General features: G+C 38.1%; 1 protein-coding gene across 1 annotated transcript; it reads right to left on the reverse strand.

Moving 5' to 3' along the window:
- Positions 1-2796: 2796 nt before the first annotated feature.
- On the reverse strand, positions 2797-23978 carry Lqfr (liquid facets-Related). The gene is made up of 11 exons (XM_064218735.1): positions 23773-23978; positions 14692-14893; positions 13899-14027; positions 13045-13153; positions 12822-12920; positions 12612-12693; positions 12067-12176; positions 8963-9155; positions 7566-7738; positions 7058-7177; positions 2797-5644 (listed from the first exon to the last, which is right to left on the reverse strand). The coding sequence occupies exons 1-11, from the start codon at positions 23820-23822 to the stop codon at positions 2943-2945; spliced, it is 3969 nt and encodes a 1322-aa protein (XP_064074805.1). The 5' UTR covers positions 23823-23978; the 3' UTR covers positions 2797-2942.
- Positions 23979-24350: the final 372 nt, after the last annotated feature.

Consider the following 24350-nt stretch of genomic DNA (forward strand, 5'->3'; position numbering starts at 1 on the left):
CGTCCGTAACATTACATATTACAACACTTACAACAATATAACTATGTTTTGACACGACCATGATATTAATTATGATCGAAAGTGGTACAAAAATACTTCATTAATATTAAATACAACATCTACGTCTACGAACATAATATAAAATTACATTTTTTGTTTTAAATGAAAGTTAAAAAAAAGTAAAGTAAAGTAACCGCGTGTATGAGCAAATGCTAATATCGAATGAGACGTTTCACCTGACGCGTGACGTTTGATATTTTGAATCCGTGAATAACATGCTTTGTAGCGGCAGCGTGGCTTTTTATTACTTATATACATTCTTAGTATATACGATGTTATATACATGCTGTGATATTTGATAATATCTATGAAACCACTAATATATTTAGTGAAATTTAGTTAAACTGTCGACAATTTCAAACTTTGAGCAAAGAAATCACACTTAATTTGTATTTACATCAGTTACTAAAATCGATCCATCCATTGAATCACTCAAACTCTGATCTAAATAATATCTATACTAAATTGGAGAGAATTACACTTGATATTAATGTCAACTTCACTAAAAGTATGAGATGACATTATTCCACTGCCAAATTAGATTAGAAATGTGTACGAACTCCGCATAAGTAAACCGCTGTACAGTTTAAACAACAGGTGTATGTTAACATTTCTTCAGAAATTAGCAGATACAAGTCTACAGTATTCGTACATTTCCATTTGCAATATAAATGGTCTTACGATTATAAAATTTGATTTGAATAAATTAAAAATGATTCAATGGATGGACTCTGATATAATTACAGACAACAATATTGTTTAAATACACCACTAGTCGGGATTTTGTTTAAGCACCGTTGTTACTTCGTGTGCAATTATATTATTTCTACAATTTTTATAAAAAACACAATCGGAATGTTACCTCATTAAAAAATAACGAATAAAAATACGTAAAAATAATTAAGTAAATCAATATTTATTGCAATTCTCATTTCCGACATCGATCGATACAATGCTTAGTCCCTGGTCCCAACCTACGATAGGCTTCAGCTTGGGGACCAGTGCCCTTCGATTAGACAATACTTACCCATAAATATACAAAATATAACGTTTTATTTTGTACATATAATATAAATAATACAAAATAAATACAAAATAAAAGTATTTCTTTTTAATATATTTTGAAATACTAACTAGGTTATAAACACTACATGTATCATAAGACGACTGATAATTGCCCCAAAGGTCAAAGAAATAGCACCTCACATTCAATTGAATCTTGTAATGACAAAAAAGCCAACTTGAATAACGTTTATTTTGAGTTCTGCGGACGTCTGGTCGTGTCCAGCGAGTTATAACATTTATTCACAACGCCGCGCGCTGATTGGTCAAACCGAGTTCACCCGGGAGCGCCCTACGAAGTATATTAATTAATCTTTAATAAAATTAACGTAACAAACATACATTTTCATTTTTAAGCCGTCTCACGCACACTAAGACATCGTATAAGCACGAGCGTCACTCACTCATACAATGTGTTTAACACTTTAGGGGCGCGACTTTGTGAGTGAACGTATTTAAAAAAAAGTGTTAATAATTCTTCAAATAAGATACGAGTTAAAGATACGTCAACAATGTCCAGACAATAATCAGTCGTCACTTTGATGTTCCGTAACGTTAATATCATGTGATATACGTTGATATGCACCTCTGTACACCGAACATTTACAACGGGGGCTCCGAACGAATATCGACTCTACGTCGCATTAACTTTAATATCAAAATCGTATAAAACATCTACTAAACGACGCGCCCGTTCGAGCTCCGGTTCGAGAGCAATGGAGACACCTCATACCAGTTGGAATGTCGTAAATGCAATTTTTATATATTTAATCGTAATATAATATAGTAAAATGTATCGTATTTGGCACGCCAAAGACATGTCAACCCTTTTGTTTTTAACGTTTAAAGGAAACGCTATTGAATTACAACAAAAAAACGAGCGTCCACATTTTGTAACAAACATTAGAACCAATGAATCGACAACGATTAAGAATTGTCCGAATACACCCGTCTCGCTCGCGCCCCGTAGCTCCGTCCCGCTCACCCGCTCTGGCAAACATCTGCCAGCAGCAAATATCATTGGAGGAGGTTGTCCTGGTTCCGGAGCGGCAGATTGTTGTTGAGGCCGGGCTGGAAGTTGTTGTTGAGTCCCCAGCTGACCGGCATCGAGCCGGGCCGATGCGCCGGACTGGCCGGACTGGACTTGAGCTGGTTTATCGTGGGGGCCGGACCGGCCTTGGGCGATCTGGGCCCCAGCAGGTTGTCGACGTCGATGTTGATGGAGCCCGAGGTGTCGGCCCACGTGGCGCCCAGCTTCGTGGTGGGCTTCAGCTGGTGGTTGTTGTTGTTGGCGGCGGGCTGCTGGCCGGCCGGCGCCATCGGCTGCAGCAGGCTCACGGGGGTCGGCTGGAGACCTGGGGCGACGAATGGGGAAGAAAACATATTAAAAGGCATGTTTCATATGGGGCAGTGTCATAATGTCAGTAATGTGTTTGTGTGTGTACGTGTGTAGTTAATGCCATTTACCTTATTTTAATACAAGTTAAGAACCTAAAATAGTTTTATTTAGTGACCAATACATATTTATTACGTTTTTAGTTAGCATTAGTTGATAAAAATATATGTTCAGTGACAATATCATTAGTTTACGCTTATATAGATATAGATAGATATATATATATATGTCGACTACTGGTATTACATACGAAATATGAGTGGCAAATAAGCAACACATCAAGATCAAGAGCGTTTATTCTCAGATCGCCAGATCACGGTGGGCATTACATAGAATTACAATCGCTTACATAGAGGAAGTTACAATTAGACTTAACCGAATATGACTACAGACCTTACCAACTAACATACTCAGATATGAAACATTACTCTGACAAAACGGATTCTAGCAAATGTAACACTTCTCCCGCGAATATGACCGCGTCCGACTTCGGCCCCCCCAGCCGGTGGGTCAGGTCCGCGTTGGTGAGGCAGTCCACCAGCCACGATGACAATTCCATCATGACCTCGTAGTACTCCCCCTTGAGGAACGATTCCGGCAAGGCGACGGCTATGGAGGCGATTATCGACAGTACGGACGTTTGGACCTTCGGATCCGGCGTGAACCTCAGGTAGAGAACCATCTGTAATATTTCTCGGCAGTAAATAGGGCATTTGGGACAGTTCTTCGAGACTAGAATGATCGTTCCGACGGCGGACAGGTACCGCAGCAGCAGCAACTTGTCGACGTCTTGTTTCATGTTGTGGTGGCTCAGCGTGAGCTGCCGGTAGCCGAACCCGCTGATCAGCGGGTAGAAGAAGTGGTCGGACACTGAGGCGAATATATTTTTCTTCGCTTTTGAGAAGGGATGCGGTCGCTTCGAGTGAAAGTATTTAGTTTTTTTTAGAAGCCGCCGTCTCAATATCTCGTCCCGGGGCAGTTCCTTCGCTTGGTTGGCGTCCCCCCTCCTCTGCTTCTCCTCCGGCTCGGTTTTCATGTCTGCGATCCTCTCCGCCGCCTCCGTGAACACGTCGAGCATGAATATTTTGGTAGCTATCGAATATCGGCCCACATCTGCATGTATTTCCTTACATAAGTGCTCTGCGCACACTCTAGGCTGGCTGCACACTATCGCGACTGCCGTTTTAAACTTGATATTATTGAATCCATCGACATGGAACTTCTCCTCCAAGTGTATGAACATATCTAGCAATTCGATGGCTAGTTTCTCGTCGTCGCCCTTGAGCTGCTTGGTGACCAGGCCCTCGGCGGCGGTCACCGCGGCCTCGAACGACTCCACGTCCTTCCCCTCGTTGATTATTTCCAACAGGTCCCTCAAGTACTTCGGCTTCTTCTTGGCCGTGACCGGGACGTCGTTGCTCATGTCATACGGCTGGAGATCGTCGTCCGAATCCAAGTCTACGTTCTTGCCCGTTTTGCCCAGGGCGTCTAGCTTGGCGGATATGATCGTCTTGACGATCTCCTTGGTTTGCTGCGGTCCTTTGACCGCACACGTGACTATCGTGTTGTGCACCGGTCTCTCGATATTCCCCGAGACTCTCTCGGCGATTTCGTCCAAATTCTTTTTGACATCTATGACTCTGACGTCGACGTTGGGTTTCTTGGCCTTGTCATCGATGATACACTTCTGCGTGACGGCCTGCAACGTGTTGAATATGTCGATGCAAAGCTGTCCCAACTCCTCGAAGTCGAAATTTAAACATTCGACCGCCTTTTTGTCCGAATCGTCGACTTCCACGACCATTTTGAACAATATCTCTATAGTGGCCATTCCGACGCACCGAAACTCCTGCGATATGATATCCAAGTGCTTGGACATGCCCTTGTAGAGGATTCTCTTCATCTCGCTCATGTCCCAGGGACTCTTGCGCATCCTCCAGATGACCACCCGGTACTTGACGGCCAGCACCAGCAGTATCGACGTGTGCATGTGGTGGTCGATGTTCACCACGTTGTTGAGGTGCACGTCCGACCACGTCTTGCTCAACCTCAGGATCATTTCGGTCAGGATCTCGATGGAGTTCTTGCTGGTCGAAATGTAGTATATCAAGTTTTCCGGTATCCTCGTATCCCTGAAGTCTTTGGGATGGACGTAGAACGGTATCCTGAAAGTGAGTATGTCGTGCCAGTCCTTGTTGGTGTCGATGTTGGTGCCGAGAACGTTCCGGATGGCCTGGTCCTTCGTCTTGTAGTCGATGGGACTCCGCGTCAGGAGGATCAGCGACACCCTGTCTATGGCCTGCCTGCTCAGCTTGTTCAGCAGAGTCTGAATCAGCTTCTTGCGGACGAATCTGCACTCGTCCGCGTCGTCGCCGTCCGTCCACGCCACGAGAATGTCGACGAACCTGTCGACGCCGTCGGCGTCGCTCAGGCTGTAGTGGACTATGTACTTCGACAGCAGGTGCGCCAGATACTGCAGGTCGAACCGCGTGCCCTGGTGGAAGCTGCTCTCGGCCATGTAGTCGACGCAGCGCACGATGTGGAACAGCAGCACGCACGAGTGGCTCTCGGGCGACAGGTCGCGCGGCGAGTCGGCCCGCAGGCGGTTGGCGACGCGCTCCGGCAGCGTGACCAGCAGCTGCACGTAGGCCTCCCAGTCGGGCCGCGCCGCGCCGCGCCCGCGCGCGACCTCCGCCAGCGCGGCCAGCGGCGCGTCCCCGCGGCAGTGCTCCAGCAGCAGCGCCGCCAGCGCGCGCAGCGCGGCCGGCTGCCGCTCGCGCCGCAGGAAGCCGCACAGGTCGGCCAGCGCGTCGTGCGCCAGCGCCAGGCCGGCGTCGGCGTGGAAGGCGAGGCGCGCCTCGTCGCGCAGCGCGGGCCAGCGCGGCAGCAGCGCGCGCACGGCGGCGGCGCGCGCGCGGGCCAGCGCGGCGCGCGGCGCGCCGGCCGCGTCCGTGCCGGCCAGCCGCTGCACGGTGAGCGGGCCGGGCAGCTCGCGCCGCAGCGCCTCGGCGGCGTCCAGCACGCGCAGCACGTCGGCCCGGGCCCCGGGGCCCTCGAGGCCCCGCAGCGCGTCGGCGTAGGCCCGCAGCGCGCGCTCGAGGCGGCGCGGGGGCGGCGGCTCGTCTCCTGGAAATAGAGCATACCTGAATGTGCCCAAGAGTGAATGATTCGGCGACGACGACTAGCTACTCTTACCTAGGCTCTATCTCGACACATACGTGTCGCGTTTGGTAAAGTTCGTTCTGTGGTTCCGCTGAGGAGTGAGTGTAGTGAGTTAGGCACCCCCCGCTCGATCTAGATACTGTATCGACTCAGTCTTACCGAAGCTGAGGTCTCTTAAAGCTAACAAAATGTGTATAAGGATATACGTTCGTAGGTTTCTATTTGACAAAAATTGTTTACAGCGTGTAAAAAATGTGTTTAAAGTGACGTTATTACATAAAATTGAAATCGATGCCGTTACAATTTGTACAAAATCAAACGAAGATAATTAATTATTTACGAGCTCAAACAAGCAACTCGAGTTTGTTTACATTTAGTACAAGATATAAGACAACCAACCGGTAGCTGGCAACTCTGACAATGCACTGCCAACCGTGTGACGTAGGACGTAATGTAGTAATACCAGTAGTACTTAAGATAAACCTATTATCCGCTTGCATTTCAACATCTTACAAATATGACATTAACATTACATTATATATAACTTAAAAATAATTATACATTCCATAAACTCTTCTATAACTAAAATCGTACGCATATAAATATATATATATTAAAAATACACCATAAAATTACAAAATCGATTCCTATAAATGCATTTGACAAGCAAAAATAAACAAGAAAAATATCATTTACAAAAGTTTTGTATCGAGATATTTGTGTAAAAATAGGTAAAAAAAAAAAAAAATTCAACTTAAATATTATATATATAAAAATTCAATTTGTTTGTCATGTAAGTATTACGTCTTTGTTAGTATAGTATCGTTGAAGCAAACATTATTGTACACTACAACAGTGACTTAAAAAAATAATATAATCTTTTTGTGTTTATAAAAAAAATGAAAGTATGAATCTGTTAGTTGACAACATAAACATTCGTCGATATGAACCACATTAACAAACAAATAACACCTGCATTGCACGTCAGAACATAGAGTACAGAGGCAGAAACAATATGAATTACAATAAAATATCGAAGATGGCTTTTAATATATATGTGTTTAAAAAAAGGTAAAGCCAGTACTGTATTAAGGCCTCCAGATAAGCCAGAGGTTATTAAGCTTATTTCACTACTCATATGGCTTAGTTGCTACACATGAGGCAGATTTCCATACAGCACGTGAAGGTTTCCTCGTGTTTTCCTTCATTGTCAAGCATGAAATGAATGTATCGCTTGCCTGGGTTTAAACCACTGGTCAAGATTCACGTTTTCTTACTACTGGGCTTCCTAAACTTAATCTTTACATATATTGAACTCTACTGTACTCTAGACTCTGAGGTATCTTACAAGCCAAAGCGGACACACGTCAAGCTTACCCGTTGGCTGGAGAGTGCTGGAGGCCATCTGTGAGGTGAGCGAGTCCAGATCGAAGCTGAGGGGCTGAGAGGGGGGCTCCAGGTCACTCAGCAGGGACAGGTTCGAGGTGTTTGCTGGAACTGAGGGAAGCACTACCTTACTTATATAATATGGGCAAGAAAGTACTCTGTGGTATTGTGGTCTGATGTCTATAAAGGGTATTATCGTGATTAAATAATAGACAGTTGCTACAATGATAATAATGCTTTACAAGCTGAGTGACAAATTTCCTTTTGACAGATGCATCCACGTGTCCTATTTAGTACCTACTTGGATTCTACGAACGTTAACGGTCGCGGAGGTCGTATTATAGCACAGGCGAATTCTTATTCCAGCCAATTCAATCAAACTATCCTGGAAAGAGCTCAGGCACAGAAACAGCCGTCGCTGTTAAAGCCGTCAATTCTGCAAATACTTTTAAGACTGTATAGAGATCGAAAGATCCAATAAGTATTAAACGGCACTAACCGGGGTTAGAGGGCGGGGCGGCAGGCGGCGGCTGCAGGTGGAAGGCGCTGAAGTCGGCGAACTCCCCGGCGGGGGTGGGGGGCGCGGGCGCGGCGGGCGCGGGGGGCCCGAACGCCGCCGTGAAGTCTCCGAAGTCCGCCTCGGCCTTCGCCCCCGACGCGCGCTCCTCCGCTCTGGAATAGTTAATGATTCTTCTAAATAGTTATATGTATTATTTTAACATCTTAAAGTATATTTTATTAATAGCTTTGTAACGTGGAAGAAGGCATACAATTGACAATGAGAAATAGAAAAAGGTGGAGAAATAAAATGAATAAATAAATATAATTCTGTACAATATCTAATCTTCAATAGATTAATAACATAAGATTTTAAATGTATCGTGTAAGGTTAAAAAAAATATCTGCGGAATTTTAATAAGGAAATGCTACCTCGCCCAGGATCTCCCGTTGAGCACGACAAACGAAGACTCCATTGAAGTTTTTAATCTAAAGTGATTCGTAAAAATTCAAAACATTGTACATCGTCAGATTATATCGTTTTTCTGTCAACTTTTAGAAGAAACAAACTGTCGTCAAACGTATCACAAGTACGTTTATTATATACATAAACGTATTTGAGGTAAAATTCCCAATAAGCCAGTCAAGAAACAAACATCATTTATATATACGAAACATAGAAATGTACCTAAAATCGATCCTTGTAGAACACCCATTCTTAGAAAAGATCCAAAAGATGTTATTCAATGAATTTACATATTTTGTTACATTTTATTTAAGTTTGAAGCTATTATATGAATTCAAGAGACTTTTTACCTCTAAGGTGTTTTAAGTGAGATGAAAACGTTTCGTGCTCGACACAATGAAAAGCCTCAGGAGAATCAGAAAATAAGTCAATATCATGTTACGATGTCTCCCATGTGTTCTACATACGAGTAATATGCATCATTCCGATATTAAATGTCGAACGAACCCAAGAAAACCTAGTCCACCTTCCCGGTAGAATATATAACTAGTTAGTAGCACTAACATCTGGTGTGTTTGTCCACAGTAGCGGTATATCTGTTGTCTTTTTAATCGTAGAGAAGCAATAAACTCTAAACTCTTTCCTTAAGAGGATAGGAGCCTTTATCCCAGCCAAATTACATTCACGGGCATTAAATATACTCAATGTAAAATTAACGAATTTTACATTGAGTATATTATTTCAAATGAAAGCAAAATATAATTTATACAACTTTAAGTACTTTTGAATCGTCATTTTACATAAAATTTAAAGCTACCGGTTCATAACGTTGATTCTACCGAGAATCGGCAAGAAACTCAGTAGTTACACATTTCCGGCAGTCAATTACATAGATTATTAAATACGATAGTTTTACTCGGTCATTAACATACCTCGGGTCAAAATCGTCTTCGATGAGACTCGTGGAGATTATGTTGCTATCGTTGTTGTTGTCTCCAGGCGAGCTGGGCACCGGGCAGGTCTTGAACAGGTCGTCGAGCAGCTCCTGTGACTTGTTGGTGTTCTTGTTGACGGCCGCCGGGGCGATGGTCACGACCGGGGTCTTGCCGTACGTGGCTGCTGCACCTGGAAACGTTATTTTTTTCGTTTTATTATTTTTAATTTCAATATATCCGATCAAGTGACGGAATTGAATCGAGTTTACATTTTAAATTTTGTTTGTATTGCTATAATTCATTCAAAGTGACTATTATAATGTTGTATCGTACGTTACGATCAACCAAAGTAGAACGTTGGTCTTGAACAAAGTTGAGGTGCCATCTTAACGTTTTTTGGCGGGAATGACTGGTCTTGTAGTGTGTGATGACAATTTGATAACATGAATTGCAGAATGCTGGATCAAGGTGGATATGGGGGAGGAGTTATAAATAAATAAATATTGGACAACATCACATACATTACTCAGATCCCAATGTAAGTAGCTAAAGTACTTGTGTTAAGAAAAATCAGAAGTAACGACGGTACCATAAACACCCAGACCCAGGACAACATAGAAAACTAATGACCTTTTTCTACATCGACTCGGCCGGAAATCGAACCCGGCCAAAGTTATGTAAATAATAATGTCGTCGAGTGGAGTTAGATCAGCGTCGAGAACCCGTTCGATCGGTGTTTTAAGTTAGCACCTGGGAAAGACTAATCGCGAAGAGATCGACTTCTCGAAATTTCAATTGAATAGGCATGAGATGACAGACTTTGAAAAACTACACTACCATGTTATTACGTTATTACTTTATACAAAATTAATCTTAATTCTGCAAAAAAAATTAAGTTTATTAGGAAAAAATGATCTTTTAAAAATAAATTTTAAATTTCGTACAAAAACGCTAGAATACTAATGGCGTCGGTCTATGACGTCACGCTTTCGTAAACATTTGACAGTTCGCATGTTAAATGTTTATTTGGACCCGTAATTTAGTTAATTTCATAAGAAAATTATGAATTCCGATGTGTATCGACGGTGTGCGGGTCCTCAATGTAACAATACATCTATAAAACTCCGAAGAAGTTATTTATTAATGTTCCTTTGAAGAAAAGTTAGAAATATGTGGCTAAATCTTGCACGACGAGACCCAACAGCTATATCTTCAAGTTCTGTACTTTATTTCTGCGAAGACCGTTTCGACGTCAGTATTTCTCTTATTTACTATATAATAATTAAGTAAACTTGAGATCATTAGAGAAAATTGTCAATAATCTTGGCGATCACGTTTCAGGTTATGTTCCATTCCTTTATTACTACTGCAATACTCAATGTATATCAGAACTTACCTAAATCTTTTATTCTTGTTTCAGTTACCAAACGATATGGAAAATTATATTCAGTATCGCAAATGCGCATGAAGTCAAGGTGTATGCTCACAAGATTTGAATGCCAATCGGACAGAAGAAAACGAACTTCCAATACTACAGAGCAACCCTATGTTCTTAAGAAACAAAGAAGGATACTAATTGAAGAAAGTGAAAAAGATTTTGCAGAGAAAAGTACACCTACAAAACATTTAGAACCTGCAAGCATTTCATCACAAAGTTCAGGTACTCACCAACACTATAATGTCAGCGAATAAGTATCTGTTTTATTGGGTTAAGGTGTATATTGATTGAATTTGCCTATTACTTATATAAATAACAGAGAACATAAAACAATCCTACTATAACAAAGTTTGTTACAAAATTTTTGTAGAACTATACGTATAAGGCACTGGTTTATATATATTTTTTAAGTAATTATTTTTATATTTTAGTTTTGCACACAATTGAAGAAAATCAAGAAGGGCTTACAACCTATCCAAAATCAGTTGATAAATCAAGTACATATAACACATAAATTTAGAAGCAAAGCTGTCCAGACCAAAATTAAGCTAGCAAGCCAGTTAACATCACCCTTGAAACCCTATTCCTGCTCAATCACTACATCTCCATTTAAAATTGAAAGCTGTGGTAAACCAGTGATATCAAGCAGTGGTGTCAAGCACGTTATCAAGAAAAAAATGTGTATAGACGATCAATCTGACAGTGATATTTCATATGCACCATCTGTGAGTCAGCGAGAAACATCACCATCAATACGATCTCTTATAATGAAATCAACATCAGACTGCAGTGAATTAACTGAGGAGACAAAAAAAGAAGAAGGATTGAACATTCTCAAATATACAGTACTTAAGATAATGGAAAACCCAAGGTCTTACTTAGGTCTTCCTAAAAGCTGATGTTATTTATTAGATTTAATTGAAGAACAAACAAGAATCCCTAATAACAATTTACTGCTTTGTTTAAAAGAAATAAGATTAAATAATCCATTTAGAGAGCTTGCTGACGATTTTCCCATGACCACTACATATGCAAGCAAAATGTTTTTTAAAACTATACCAGTGATAGCATTTCGTGATTCAGCGGAGCAGAAGTCATTATTTGATGCAAAAAATCCGCCCAGCATCAACAAGTCGATTCTCGGCAAATTAGAGCTATTTGCCTTGATGAATCCGTGTTCCATTGCTAACGTTTCTTGGCTGTATTTTTTATTAAACTGAGATAATAGTATTTAACAGCGCAATGTCACATAAACGGTGACGTTAATATCGAAACGAGTGAACACAAGGTGAGTTCGAACGATATACAAATTGTCAAATCAAAGTAATATTACAAAAGCGTGACGTCACGCGATTCTGATTGGTGTTTGACCTAATATGGCGGATTCTTTTGTTTCGTATTTTTATTTTTATTAAAATAAATAGAATCACACGTGTAATTTAAAACTAAATGATTTACTTAGAGTCTCGCTATCCTATATTATTATTTAAAATGATAATTTCAGTGATTCTTAGGTGCTGTCATCACGCCTATTGTACTGAGTTACGTGCTCGCGCTCAACCCGGACGCCGGCCACACGAGCTCCGAGGACGATGGGGGAGCCTGCGTGAAGCGGTCGGACGAGCTCCGGGGGCCACCGGGGGGCCGTGCGCGGGGCGCTCACCGAGCGGCAGGCGCGCGTGTGCGCGGGCGCGCGCGGGCCGCGCGTCGGGCGAGTCGGCGTCGCGGTACTCCCCCTCGCGCCGCGCCGCCCCCCCTCCGCCGCCGCCGCCGCTGTGGACACACCACTCGCTCCAGTACCCCGCCGACCACGACTCGGCCACAGCCCAGTCCCCGAGCGGGCCGTTGACTGGCCTCGGGCGCCCATATTTAATTATATTTTTACCATTCAAACGGTTCGAAAATGGGACACGCCACCCATAGATATCGGGATCGTGAGAAATGTTAACTATCCATCCCTTATGGATCACCGACCCTGGGAGCTTAGATGTCATGTCCCTCGTGCCTTTAATTACCCTGGCTGCCACCATTCTACCGGGTAAAACATACGATGAGTGTGTACAAACTTGGACCAAATATTACAATTAATATCAAATACCAATTAACACTTAAACTTATTTATCTGCAGTGCGTGTGTACACCGCTACAGCCCATAGTGACCGCTTTCTATCGACCTGCTATCGTAAAATACAACATTACAGAACTGACTTGTTCGGTTTCTTATTTCCATACTCGCCGTCCGAGTCCTCCCTCTCATAATCGTCGTCGTCGTTTCTATCTTTACTATCATCTGTAAAAAAATAGTTTTATTGTTATTCACTCAAATTCACCACCAAATACCAACTAAACATCAATGTACGTTTTCTTCTTACTAACTTACAAATAAATAGTTTAAGTATACAGATATAGTGCACTCACCCCAGGAGGTGCTGCGGTCGCTGTATTCTCCCCACCCTCCTCCGCCACCGCCGCCGCCCCCCCCACGCGCCCCCAGCACCACCGCCTCGGACGACATGCCTGGTACAATATTAACATGATCACCACACACACAACAACAATTATTAGAAAAACTCTTCCTAATACCTATTGACCTATTAAAGACGGTAATGATCTTATCAAGTCCCGATGTCACGACACTTACCGATGTATTTGTCCTTGTTCTTCTTAGCCTTCTTCCTCTCCTCTCTTAACTTTTCATCGTCTTGAATAAAGTCGATCAGCTCGCGGACTTTGTGCCTCACATTGATACCCTGAAAATAACATCCGCATCCTATTTGAAATGGTACTGTACGTAACGCGTTAGTGTTTCTTTGTAAGAGCTATTTTTTATTATATAAAAAAAAACGGAACCAAATGCAGTAAGTTAGTCAAGCTACGAGAACGACTCCTGCATCTCTACTTGGTGGTACGGCTTTGTTTCAGTCTGCTGGGTGGACTCCCACTCACCAGATATTCCACCGCTAAACAGTAATACTTAATATTATTGTGTTTAAGTTTAAATGGTGAGTGAATTAGTGTCACTACACGCACAAAGAGCCGAGATGGCCCAGTGGTTAGAACGCGTGCATCTTTACCGATGATTTCGGGTTCAAACCCAGGCAGGCACCACTGAATTTTCATGTGCTTAATTTGTTTATAATTCATCTCGTGCTCGGCGGTGAAGGAAAACATCGTGAGGAAACCTGCATGTGTCTAATTTCAACGAAATTCTGCCACATGTGTATTCCACCAACCCGCATTGGAGCAGCGTGGTGGAATATGCTCCATACCTTCTCCTCAACGGGAGAGGAGGCCTTAGCCCAGCAGTGGGAAATTTACAGGCTGATTATGTACACGCACAAGGAACAATATATTTCGGTGGCCCATAGGTGATGTGGAAGGATGAAGGAATGGTTAAAATTTCTCGCAGCACCAATGTCTATGGGCAGCGGTGACCATAAGGTTCGATTTGCTCGTCTGCCTATCTAATACGTAAACAATTAATTTCCAAATTACCTGATCCTTTCCAAGGTCATCAACGAATGTGTAGTTCTCCAACGAGCGCAGATCGTAGATATGTTCCCTCGCTGAGGTGACGACTCGCTCCGAGCCGTTTCTCACCAGATAGCTCAGGAGCAGGAGACACTGAAACGTGTAGAATATTATTTATTACAACATTAAAAAACAAATGCTTCGACTTATACTTCAAGCTGTACTTTGATAGTCGGTCAGTCGGTGCATTGCCCTTAGCGTATATAACATATGTACATATACAGTGGAAGTTGAAGATTAAAACATTGACATTGACAGCTTCAAATTAAATAACTACAATTTTTTTTCATAATTATTACCGTTTACGAGATAATCGCGAAAAACTGTTTGTTTGTTGACCCTGGATTACTTTCTTAGCGGCAAACGGATCAATGGGGACTTTTGGGATTATGTTTCGATCTTTATTTTGTCTCTATTCACTGGACTATTGGTCTAAAGTTTGATTTATCTCTGATATTCATTATGGGTACGCGAAAAATCGCGTCTTGAATGTGGACGACGATTTCATTGGAATATAGTTCGGAATAGTGAAGTGGAATACTGTTGTATTATAAATAAACATATCAATTAACAACTGTTTGCCATACGCAATATAGCACAGCCATTAGCACATAATTAATGCATTTGATATGTTTAGCAAAATTCGTTTTTTATAGTACTGCAACAAGTCATAAACGTTAATTAATAAATAACAGTTTTAATCAAGTAAATACTAATGAAAATAAACAATACTAAATTTACAATCGAAATAGCTAACCTTGTATGTCCGCCTCCAATGCGACCTGTTATCGTGCAGCATCCTCCTCCACAGCATTGACATGACCTCCGGGAAGTGCTCGTAGGTGAAGGTCGCTAGCGCCAGTTCCTGCATCTGCTGACCCGTCGGCCCCCACGCCTCATCGGATGTAGCTTCACGAACCTTACCCTCAACCTCCGTGTAGTTCATCACTACATTGGTCCTGTTGAATAAATGTCATTTATTTATATATTAATAAGATACGTGGAAGGGCTTTGTGCTAGCCCTGGGTTCTGGGTAAACAATCATATATGTAGGATATAGTAATCCAAGCACCAAGCAGTAATTAGTATTGTTGTTCCAGTTTGAAGGTTGACTGTGTAAATACAAGCACAAGAGACATGGGCAGTGGTGATAATTTACCATCAGGTGGTCTATTTGACCGTCTGCCTTACGATACCGCATAAAAAATTAAAAGAGCTCAAATTTTGTAGAAATGAAATTTGAAATTGAGGCAGCCCAGGACCTCGATAAGGTTTCATTACAGAATTTGCGGAAAATTTTTGTAAGTGGAGTCACGAAATTAAGTTTAAAAAAAAAATAAAGACTACGGTACCCGTCGTTATGACATGACACATAGACGGAAGTGATTATCGAGCATTCTTCGATAAATCACAATTGATATGAATATTATAGAAACTGCAAAAACAAAACAAAAAAATGTTTTGTTTTTGCAGTTTCTCTTATATGTTACAGTTTCAGATCAGACATACTCTATAAATATATCAGTCACAATAAGTATTAATATGTTGCGTTTTTGAGATATATATAATGAGCGAAAAATTACGCGGGGCGAGCTGTGCAGTCCAATTCAGTTGCAGTAAAAATTATTTTAATAATAATATCATTACGTTATTTCCGCAATCGTAATGTAAAACTAAGTATCTTCGCTGTGTTTAAACTTATTTACTGAAATAAGTCCTTATAATCACGGTGACGATCGCTGTTCGAGAATATTCGGTTGTCTGTAGCTAACGCGCTATCGAGATACGGTAAATAATAGCACAATATTAAGCAATTTTTAATAACAACCACAATAAGGCAGTTCTTAAACTAAAAATAATATATTGTTTTTATTTTTTAACATACATTGATTGGGCACTTCAATTTCTGCTGTCGTTAAATACCCGAAACCTTCCATCGAATTTATATCTATACATATAATAAAATTGGAGTGTCTGTTTGTAATATTAAAATAACCAATTTTTACTAAATGCATATGTATGTATACACGGTACATATACCAAAATAACATTTTTTAGAATTTTTGTCTGTCTGTCTGTCTGTTTGTTCCGGCTAATCTCTGGATCGGCGGAACCGAATTCGACGGAACTTTCACTGGCAGATAGCGGATGTAATAAGGAGTAACTTAAGCTACTTTTATTTTAGAATTATATATAGAATAAAAATAAAATCACGCTACAATATCCAAATAACTTAAATTCGAACAGCGCGCACGAAGTCGCGGGCACAGGTAGTGCATATTATGACATTAAGGACTTGGTTGTATAGAAGTTGCACGATTACATTGTTGCAATTTTAAGAGAAAGGCTGTTACGAAGGTTACGGTGTCATTGTGCAATGCGATTGCCAAAACTAGCTACATATGTTGGATAAAGTTTATCGTATAACATATGGAATAAAAATACCACGCGCAAGTTTGTGTGCGTGTGCGCACGTTTCAATTACCTCGCATATTTACAATTCGAATGATATCGCGTCCATCCTAATCAATACCTATTTAAAACGCAATTTAAATTTAGTTTCATATAACCGAATCCTAACTAATATTATTAATGCGATAATGAGTATGTTTGTCTGTATGTTTGCTTTTATGTTTACACTACACAACCGATCATCATGAAATTTAACGTACGCCTTGTCAAAAGGCCACTGGGTGACTGCACACCATCTTCATACCGGCAGAAACGATTTTACAATAACAATAAAGGTACTAGTAACTTTAATACTCGATACGTAAATTTCGGGTTCAAAGCCAGGCAGGCACCACTGAATTTTCATGTGCTTAATTTGTGTTTAACAGTGATTTTGTAAGAGCAAAATACAGATAGCCGGACGGACAGATTTACATTTATAATATTAGTACAGACTATAAAAATACGAAAATATATATTTATTTTATTAATATTAGATTTATTACGTTATTTCACAAACCATCGATTTGTTAGTTTCATATCTGACGGGCTTATAAGATTAAAAAGCTAGCAATACTTGTTTTCGAGGAATTTAGTGATGTTCTATTTTCCACTTCAGTTAAGCGTATAACTTGTTGGGAGTTGATAAGACACTAGTGCTATACATTCGAATCGACCCTGCGACTTTCACATCACTGAGCCGCCCGTCGTTAAGCGTTGAGCTACTGAGACAAATACTAACTCCAATATTATCTAAACTCTATTCCAACCATAATAGTAAAAAAACCAAATAAACAACATTTGACAGCAAATTGACGCGATATCATTGGTCGAGAGCTTGATTAATCTATGATATTCACTATGGATTTGAGAAAAAATTGCTTTTTGAACGTCGACAAAACTGTTATCGGAATTATGTAAGTAAGATTAAAGTGCAAATAAGTGTAATAGTGTTGTATTATAAATAAAGATATATTAATCATAAGCTCTTAGTAGCGCACAACATAGCTGAGTTATTAGTAAATCGCATGAAATCTAAGGTTTGTTTATCTTTCTTCCTACTTCCACTGGAAAAGGCTATATATAAACCTGTCATACATCTTATTTAGGTTTATAATATTTAAATTTATTAATTGGGAACAATGAGGTTATTACTCTGGTTTAAAAACCAAAGTAAATGACCTTAAATTCGAGAGGGCGACTAAGGGTTCCCCAAAGAGCGCTGGATGGATATTCATATGAAATATTTTGATCTGACACGTCATATCAGATGTTTTGGAAACGTAAAATAGACACATAGAAATTTATTGAACCAGCAATCTAATATCAGCAGTCGGCAAGTTAACATCCGCGTGTTCTAAACAAGGAAACCATATCGGCTTATACAATAGTTAGTAGTAGGTATTATAAATGTGAAAGTTTCATTGAGCCCGCTCATTCCCTCCATAGACCTCCATAAATCAACTCGCGCCTAGTCGTATAGAAATTGATATTTTAGGAAGGTGTTTTTTCTCTTATAGAATGCGTAATACAATCATTTCAAATTGCACTTTATTAAACGTCGTTGTCACAAACGATTTACTTTGCTCACGGGTGCAAGAATTGTCTACGAGTCAAAAACATTCAAAAGAAATCCCATCGGATTCCCAATTGGCGAGGACTTATCCTACTCGATTTCCTCAATTTATTGCTAATTGGTTTGCAGACAAATTTGAATTTTGCCAATTAATAACCGCCGAGATGGCCCAGTGGTTAGAACGCATGCATCTTAACCGATGATTTCGGGTTCAAACCCAGAACTCGTTCGGCACTGAATATTCATATGCTTAATTTGTGTTTATAATTCATCTCGTGCTCGGCGGTGAAGGAAAACATCGTGAAAGAACCTGCATGTGTCTAATTTCAACGAAATTCTGCAACATGTGTATTCCACCAACCCGCCTTGGAGCATGCTGGAATATGCTCCAAACCTCAAAGGGAGAGGAGGCCCTAGCCCAGCAGTGGGAAATTTACAGGCTGCTAAACATATAAGTGTCAAACATTATAAAGCTAAATAAGGTATTTGACTCAATAAAATCTTGTATAGATTTTATAAATTGTTTTGTATTTTAATAATGTTTAGTGAAAAAGATTTTTTCTGTTAAATTTACATTCCGAACCAGTAGTTGTTCAAATACAGAGCCTACTTAAATAAAATATAATGCGATTTTGACATATTTAACAGTACCGGAACCAAAATTTACTAAACGAATAAATTCTTAGCGGGCAGACACATTTCGAATCAACATATAAAACGATCGAGTATCATCAATTAATAATTCTCCGATACGAAAATAGACCGCGTACAAACTTAATAATTCACTGCTATTGATATCAAATCGATAAATCGTAATTATTTCTCTCTTTCTCCACATACTCTGCATTCGTACCTTTTAAAATTATCTTTTACCTATTGGTATCGTCTGAGTAAGTACCACCCACTCATCAGATATTCTACCGCCAATCAGCAGTACTCAATATTGATGTGTATTGAGTACTGCTGTTTGTCATATTCGAAAGCGAGTCAGTGTAACTACTGGCGTAAGGGTCATAACATCTTAGTTACCAAGGTTGGTTAAGCGATGTATAGATTGATTAATATTTCGTTTGCTCGTCCGCCTACCTATATCGTAATATATGTATCAGTTTTAATATTATAAATTTTGATCTTCTATAACAACCTTTACATTCTTATAAATATAAAATTAGTCGTTTTACTCGTATTAAAAGAGCAATTCTTTTAAATTGATTATGTATGTATGTCTCGGAAACGGCTCTAACGATTTGACTCAAATTTCATATTTACAGTTATTTTTAAGTTTATCCATATATAATATGAATATAGATTAATTATAACAAATCAATTATTAAATAGTTCGTACTCGCATGGGACATATCGATCGAATCATATGAATTCCTATGCAGTGGCAATAACTTGAACTTTGACCTTGAAATAAGTTCACTACGAAGCACTCTCTTAGCTATAGTATGGCACTTATCGAGATTTGAAAAATATAGGCAATCGTTTAACATCGTTAGTTTACAAAACTACGTGACCATTCTGATAAATTTCGATTTTACGGACGTTACCCCTTCTTGATCAGGTTTATCAAAGATAAGAAATTTAAAATGTCACAATGTGTGACTTATTAGTATTATCGTTGATGCTTTGGAATTATTTATATATATATGATTGATGCAAACAGATAAATAGCATGATGGTCTTTGACCACCATCGCTCGTAGACATTTTAACATTTGACTTGACTTTGAGGAAGTAAGCCCGGGTAGGTACCGCCCAGGCATAACTTTAATAAACAGGACTACTCGGTATTGTTGTATTCCAGTTTGAAGGGTGATTGAGTCTGTGTAATTACAGCTACATTCCATTTATACAAAGGCTCACAAGGAATGGTTAATCTGTGTACCATCAGGTGGTCTATTTTCAAGACCGCCTATCTATTTTTATAAAAAATTAAAAAAGTCTTCGGGCAGCTATCGAGATGTTTCCCAAAAGACTGACCTAATTTTATCATTACGACCTAGCGTTAGAACACAGGACTGATATCTGATAAGCTAGCCAGTAGACGAGGCTGTTAAAATCAACTAGATATGTATGACCAAATGGTCATATTGAACGAAACTTATAGTTACTTATACTTTAAAAGAGACCGAAATCGATCAATATTTCAACGCTCTAAGATGAATACTAAGATTACTACTGTACATCACACACAATGGAAATAAATTACTTGGCGTACCCGGAAGCGAGGGGTATAAAGGAGGTCTTGTCACACGTACTATCCTGAGTAATATTATAAATAGGGATGTATGTTTGAGTATCTGTTACGCTTAACTCACACACAATAAATTTAGCAAACAGGATACAGATTATAGCATACAGCAAAAGACAGGCTACGTAATATCTGACCCCCTCCCCTGATAGGTGAGCAGTCGCGATCGGAACCTTATCTAAACAAAGTTTACTTTATTCAAGTAGGCTTTTACAAGCTCTTTTTTAATCGTCATTTTACAAAACCAAATTAAGTACTTTATATTTAACCTACCACGTTAATTTGCCTAAGACGTGTTTTTCAAACTTTTATAATATGCGTCCTTTTTACAAGTTAAAAATCATTTCAGTGTTTTAAACATTACAACATGAGTTTCTTCTCGGTAGAATCTACATTCCGAACCGGTGGTAGCTTTACTTAAAATAGTTTGTTAAATGACGATACAAAAGTGCTTGCAAAAAAGCCTCCTCGAATAAAGTATATTTTGATTTTGATTACATATTCGTTTTCTTTTAGTATAGGGCTCTATACTGATAAAATTGAAAAGATATGGCTGCCATGGTTCTATCTTCTGATTTAAAAAAAAAGTTTTTAAAGGAGCGATCAAATTTTGATAACTAATAAAATGCTTTTTGAGCTTAATTGTTCAAAACAGTTTATAAACATATTGGTTCATGGCAAATTATAAAAAATAAGGCATAGAATATCTTGGGTACAAATACAGAGTTGGATCAATATAAGTTATAGCATTTTCTTGGCAAAAACCCCCACACACCCACAGATCAGCCTCAGAATGTGGAACTGACCTCTGCTCTCATCAATTACCTTAATTATAATATGAAAATGAGGAAAATAAGAGTGGACCATGCCTTAAATATATTTCCTGTTCTAGATAGTTAGTTGTTGCGGTCAATTCAATGCAGACTACATTATTGGAACATTATTATAATGATTTATAATATAATATTAATAATTGGTACTTTATATTTAAATCTGTAAAATGTAATAAGTTTATAACTAACAGTATCATACTGACTGACTCACAAGATCTCTGTAACTATAGGTTTAATTGACTTGAAATTAAGCAAAGTTACTAAATAAACTTGTAACCCCTATTTTCCGTTTGCATACGGTACAGGGAACGTTTTTATTTATTTATTTGGGAAACAAACAATTTTAAAAACACTGTAATATAAAACAAAAATAACATAAAACACAAATCAATCAAGTTTCCACTTAAAGAATAGGCAATAGTATACGGATATACAATAAGATACCGGGAAACATAACCAATTCACCATTACCATACTAAATTTAAGAAGTTTATTAAGACTTAATTAATCTTATTATTCATTAAAAGAATACTCTTTAGAAAAAAAAACGCCTGGATTTAGGCTCAGGTTCCATCGCAGGGCACTAATTATTATAAAAAAAACAGCATTGTAAATCTGTTTATTTGAAAAGAGCAACTATGCAAATTTCTTACCGTTTCTTCTCGCTGGAGGCTGCTTTCCGAAACGGTGGTAGTATTAAAATATCGACCATTCAAATATGCTTCATTGTGAATTTTACTTGAATAAAATTGATTTGATTACTCATTTCGTGATGTTAACGCCCAATAAGAAAGAAGTATTGGAAAATAAACTTCAAAGAGTGGAATATTAACCATACAAAGTTAAACAGATAAATAGTTAGGTTATAACAACAAAAATTGTAAATACATTTATTAGATAATTATTAGGTAGGTAACCACATTATTAGTTTACTGAATAAAATTTATTGTTGTCCCTGTATTTTTATCTGATGCACCAACTTGAATACAATAAGATTCAAATGACAGAAGTTTATGCCTTACTAGTCGTGTTTATTTAAACAATAATTATCTCTAACAGTATTTTCACGAGACTGAACAAGACATTCGTAGATAATGTCGAAATATCGAGCTCCACCAAATAAAAATAAAAAACATTGTAAATAACCCGTTTTAAATACTGTTAGTAATAAAAATAACCATGTTAATTTAAATCTAATAATTATCTCTTCTGATTTGATTAATATTCAAAATGAATAGACTTATAAAAAGATTGTTTAATTAATCAACCCTACACAATTAAGTGAGTCCTTTATTATCTTTTAATTAGCAATTTCATACAAGTATCCTTGACTGATTTCAAACATTCTTTGGTTGAGATTGATTTGCTCGACAATCTTGCTTACTTATATAAGTATTTAGAATAAAAATACTTTTGATTTTAAATGAACATGGTTATTTTTATTACTAACAGTATTGAAAACGGGATATTTACCATGTTTTTTATTTTTATTTGGAGGAGCTCGATATTTCGACATTATCTACGAATATCTTGTTCACGAGACAGACGAGACTCTGTCTTGTGAACAAGACATGGAAAATTCAATATTCAACAAGACATGGTAAATATTAGTAAGGTTAGAAATTACTTTTGTTTTGTTTGTAAGCTTTTGCACAATGCCTGCCATACAATTACCGTACCATTAATCACAATCATAATTATGGTATTATATTACCATGACATTTGGAAGTGATCTCCACACTATTACACGTCATTAATAAGATTGTTATAAGAATATTATTGTTACTTTTTTTTTTTACATTAGCAGCCTGTAAATTTCCCGCTGGGCTAAGGCATCCTTTGAGAAGGTTGTATTTAAATAAAATTAAAATTTGTAATGAAATACATAGTTCATGTAATTCCTATAATAATTGATTATACTAAATTCCGAAAAAGCAGTAGCTTAACATAAAAAAATATTTTTTATGACACTTAAAAGTAATAACTAGGAGAAGTACTAAGAGCTTGAATAAAGTTTGATATTTGTAACTTATACTAATAAAAAGAATAATACATAATTGAAACGAAAAAAAATATTTATTGGTAGTGAAAATAAAAAATGAAGGTATAACTTCATAGGAAACTTTTCAAAGTTGTGTTGATTTATAGCTACAATACATTTTCACAATTGGTAACTTGTTACAAACATATGGAAGCCACTTGCGACTCTATCATTGAATCACTCAACCAGATCCAATTTAGTTTTAATTTATGCCAACTAATGCAAGTTATACACAGTTATACCACAGTATGTTAGTTGATGAAATATTTTCTTTCGGCTAATTTAATTTTTACTGCATTATATTTCGCAATAAGAATTTTTATTATCAAATAATAAATTTTAAAAACGATTATATTACGAATATTCAGTTCGAATGCCAACTAAATTTATTTTATTTAAAAATAAGAGTTTTGTAAAAATTTAGAAAATTAAATCAGGTAAGTCGAGATTGTTATCTTTTTCTTGCCCATCAGGTCTGCCGATAAGGAGTGCCTTGGACAATTTATGCAGAGCAGTACAAGACTAATCACTATTACATATCAATAACAAAACGGACCAACGTCGGATATATTCAGTGAGATATATTGCTCTCGAGCACAAAAAATAGCAATAATTTACGTGATTACTCTGAAGGATGTTACTACTTTACATAAAATTAACTAAAATATTGTTTCGACTTACACTTTGTCCGCCAGCTCCCGGACTTTCCACATGCTTATAAATCGATCCATTTCACTGCACGGTTGTTTTGTGTTGAATCAAAAACAAAATCACAGTAATTACACGGAAAATAACATAAAAATTAACTATAAAAGCGAGCTGATGATTTGGCTGACATTCTCGCAAAATGGCGAGGAGACACATATAATGTTACCAGTCGTCTCATATATAGCTTACCGCAATATGTCATAAAAATATTTAAAATATACCATTTAGATTAAAATTAATAGATCAGCATTGCTTATTTTATTTCATAAAATAGTGAATATTTCATATTGATAATTGAAGTTTGAAAACTTAAAATATTACTGTGAATTGTCTATAGACGTACCTGTACTGAAATTGCCTTTGTACAATTTATAACCACAAGTCAAAAAGCAATATGACATTCATATTTGTGTTATTAATATTAGAATTAATACCTTTAATTTCAATAATTATGAATAGTTATAATAAAATAGTTTTAGTAAAAACATTACTTGAAAAAATAATTACTTTGGGCAACATTTTATATATATTTCTAATTAATTGAATTTAAA

Source organism: Vanessa tameamea, chromosome 24 (genome assembly GCF_037043105.1).
Source record: "Vanessa tameamea isolate UH-Manoa-2023 chromosome 24, ilVanTame1 primary haplotype, whole genome shotgun sequence".
In the NCBI taxonomy this organism is placed as follows: domain Eukaryota; kingdom Metazoa; phylum Arthropoda; class Insecta; order Lepidoptera; family Nymphalidae; genus Vanessa; species Vanessa tameamea.

Bases quoted from the DNA above. Each gene is read 5' to 3' on its own strand.
- Lqfr (XM_064218735.1), bottom strand. From the start codon at position 23,822: ATGGATCGATTTATAAGCATGTGGAAAGTCCGGGAGCTGGCGGACAAA. The intron at 14,894-23,772 runs GTAAGTCGAAAC...TTTATTCAACAG, and splicing joins CGGGAGCTGGCGGACAAAGT to GACCAATGTAGTGATGAACT. The intron at 12,177-12,611 runs GTCAGTTCTGTA...GTGTGTCCACAG, and splicing joins GGAAATAAGAAACCGAACAA to CGGCGGCGGCGGCGGAGGGG.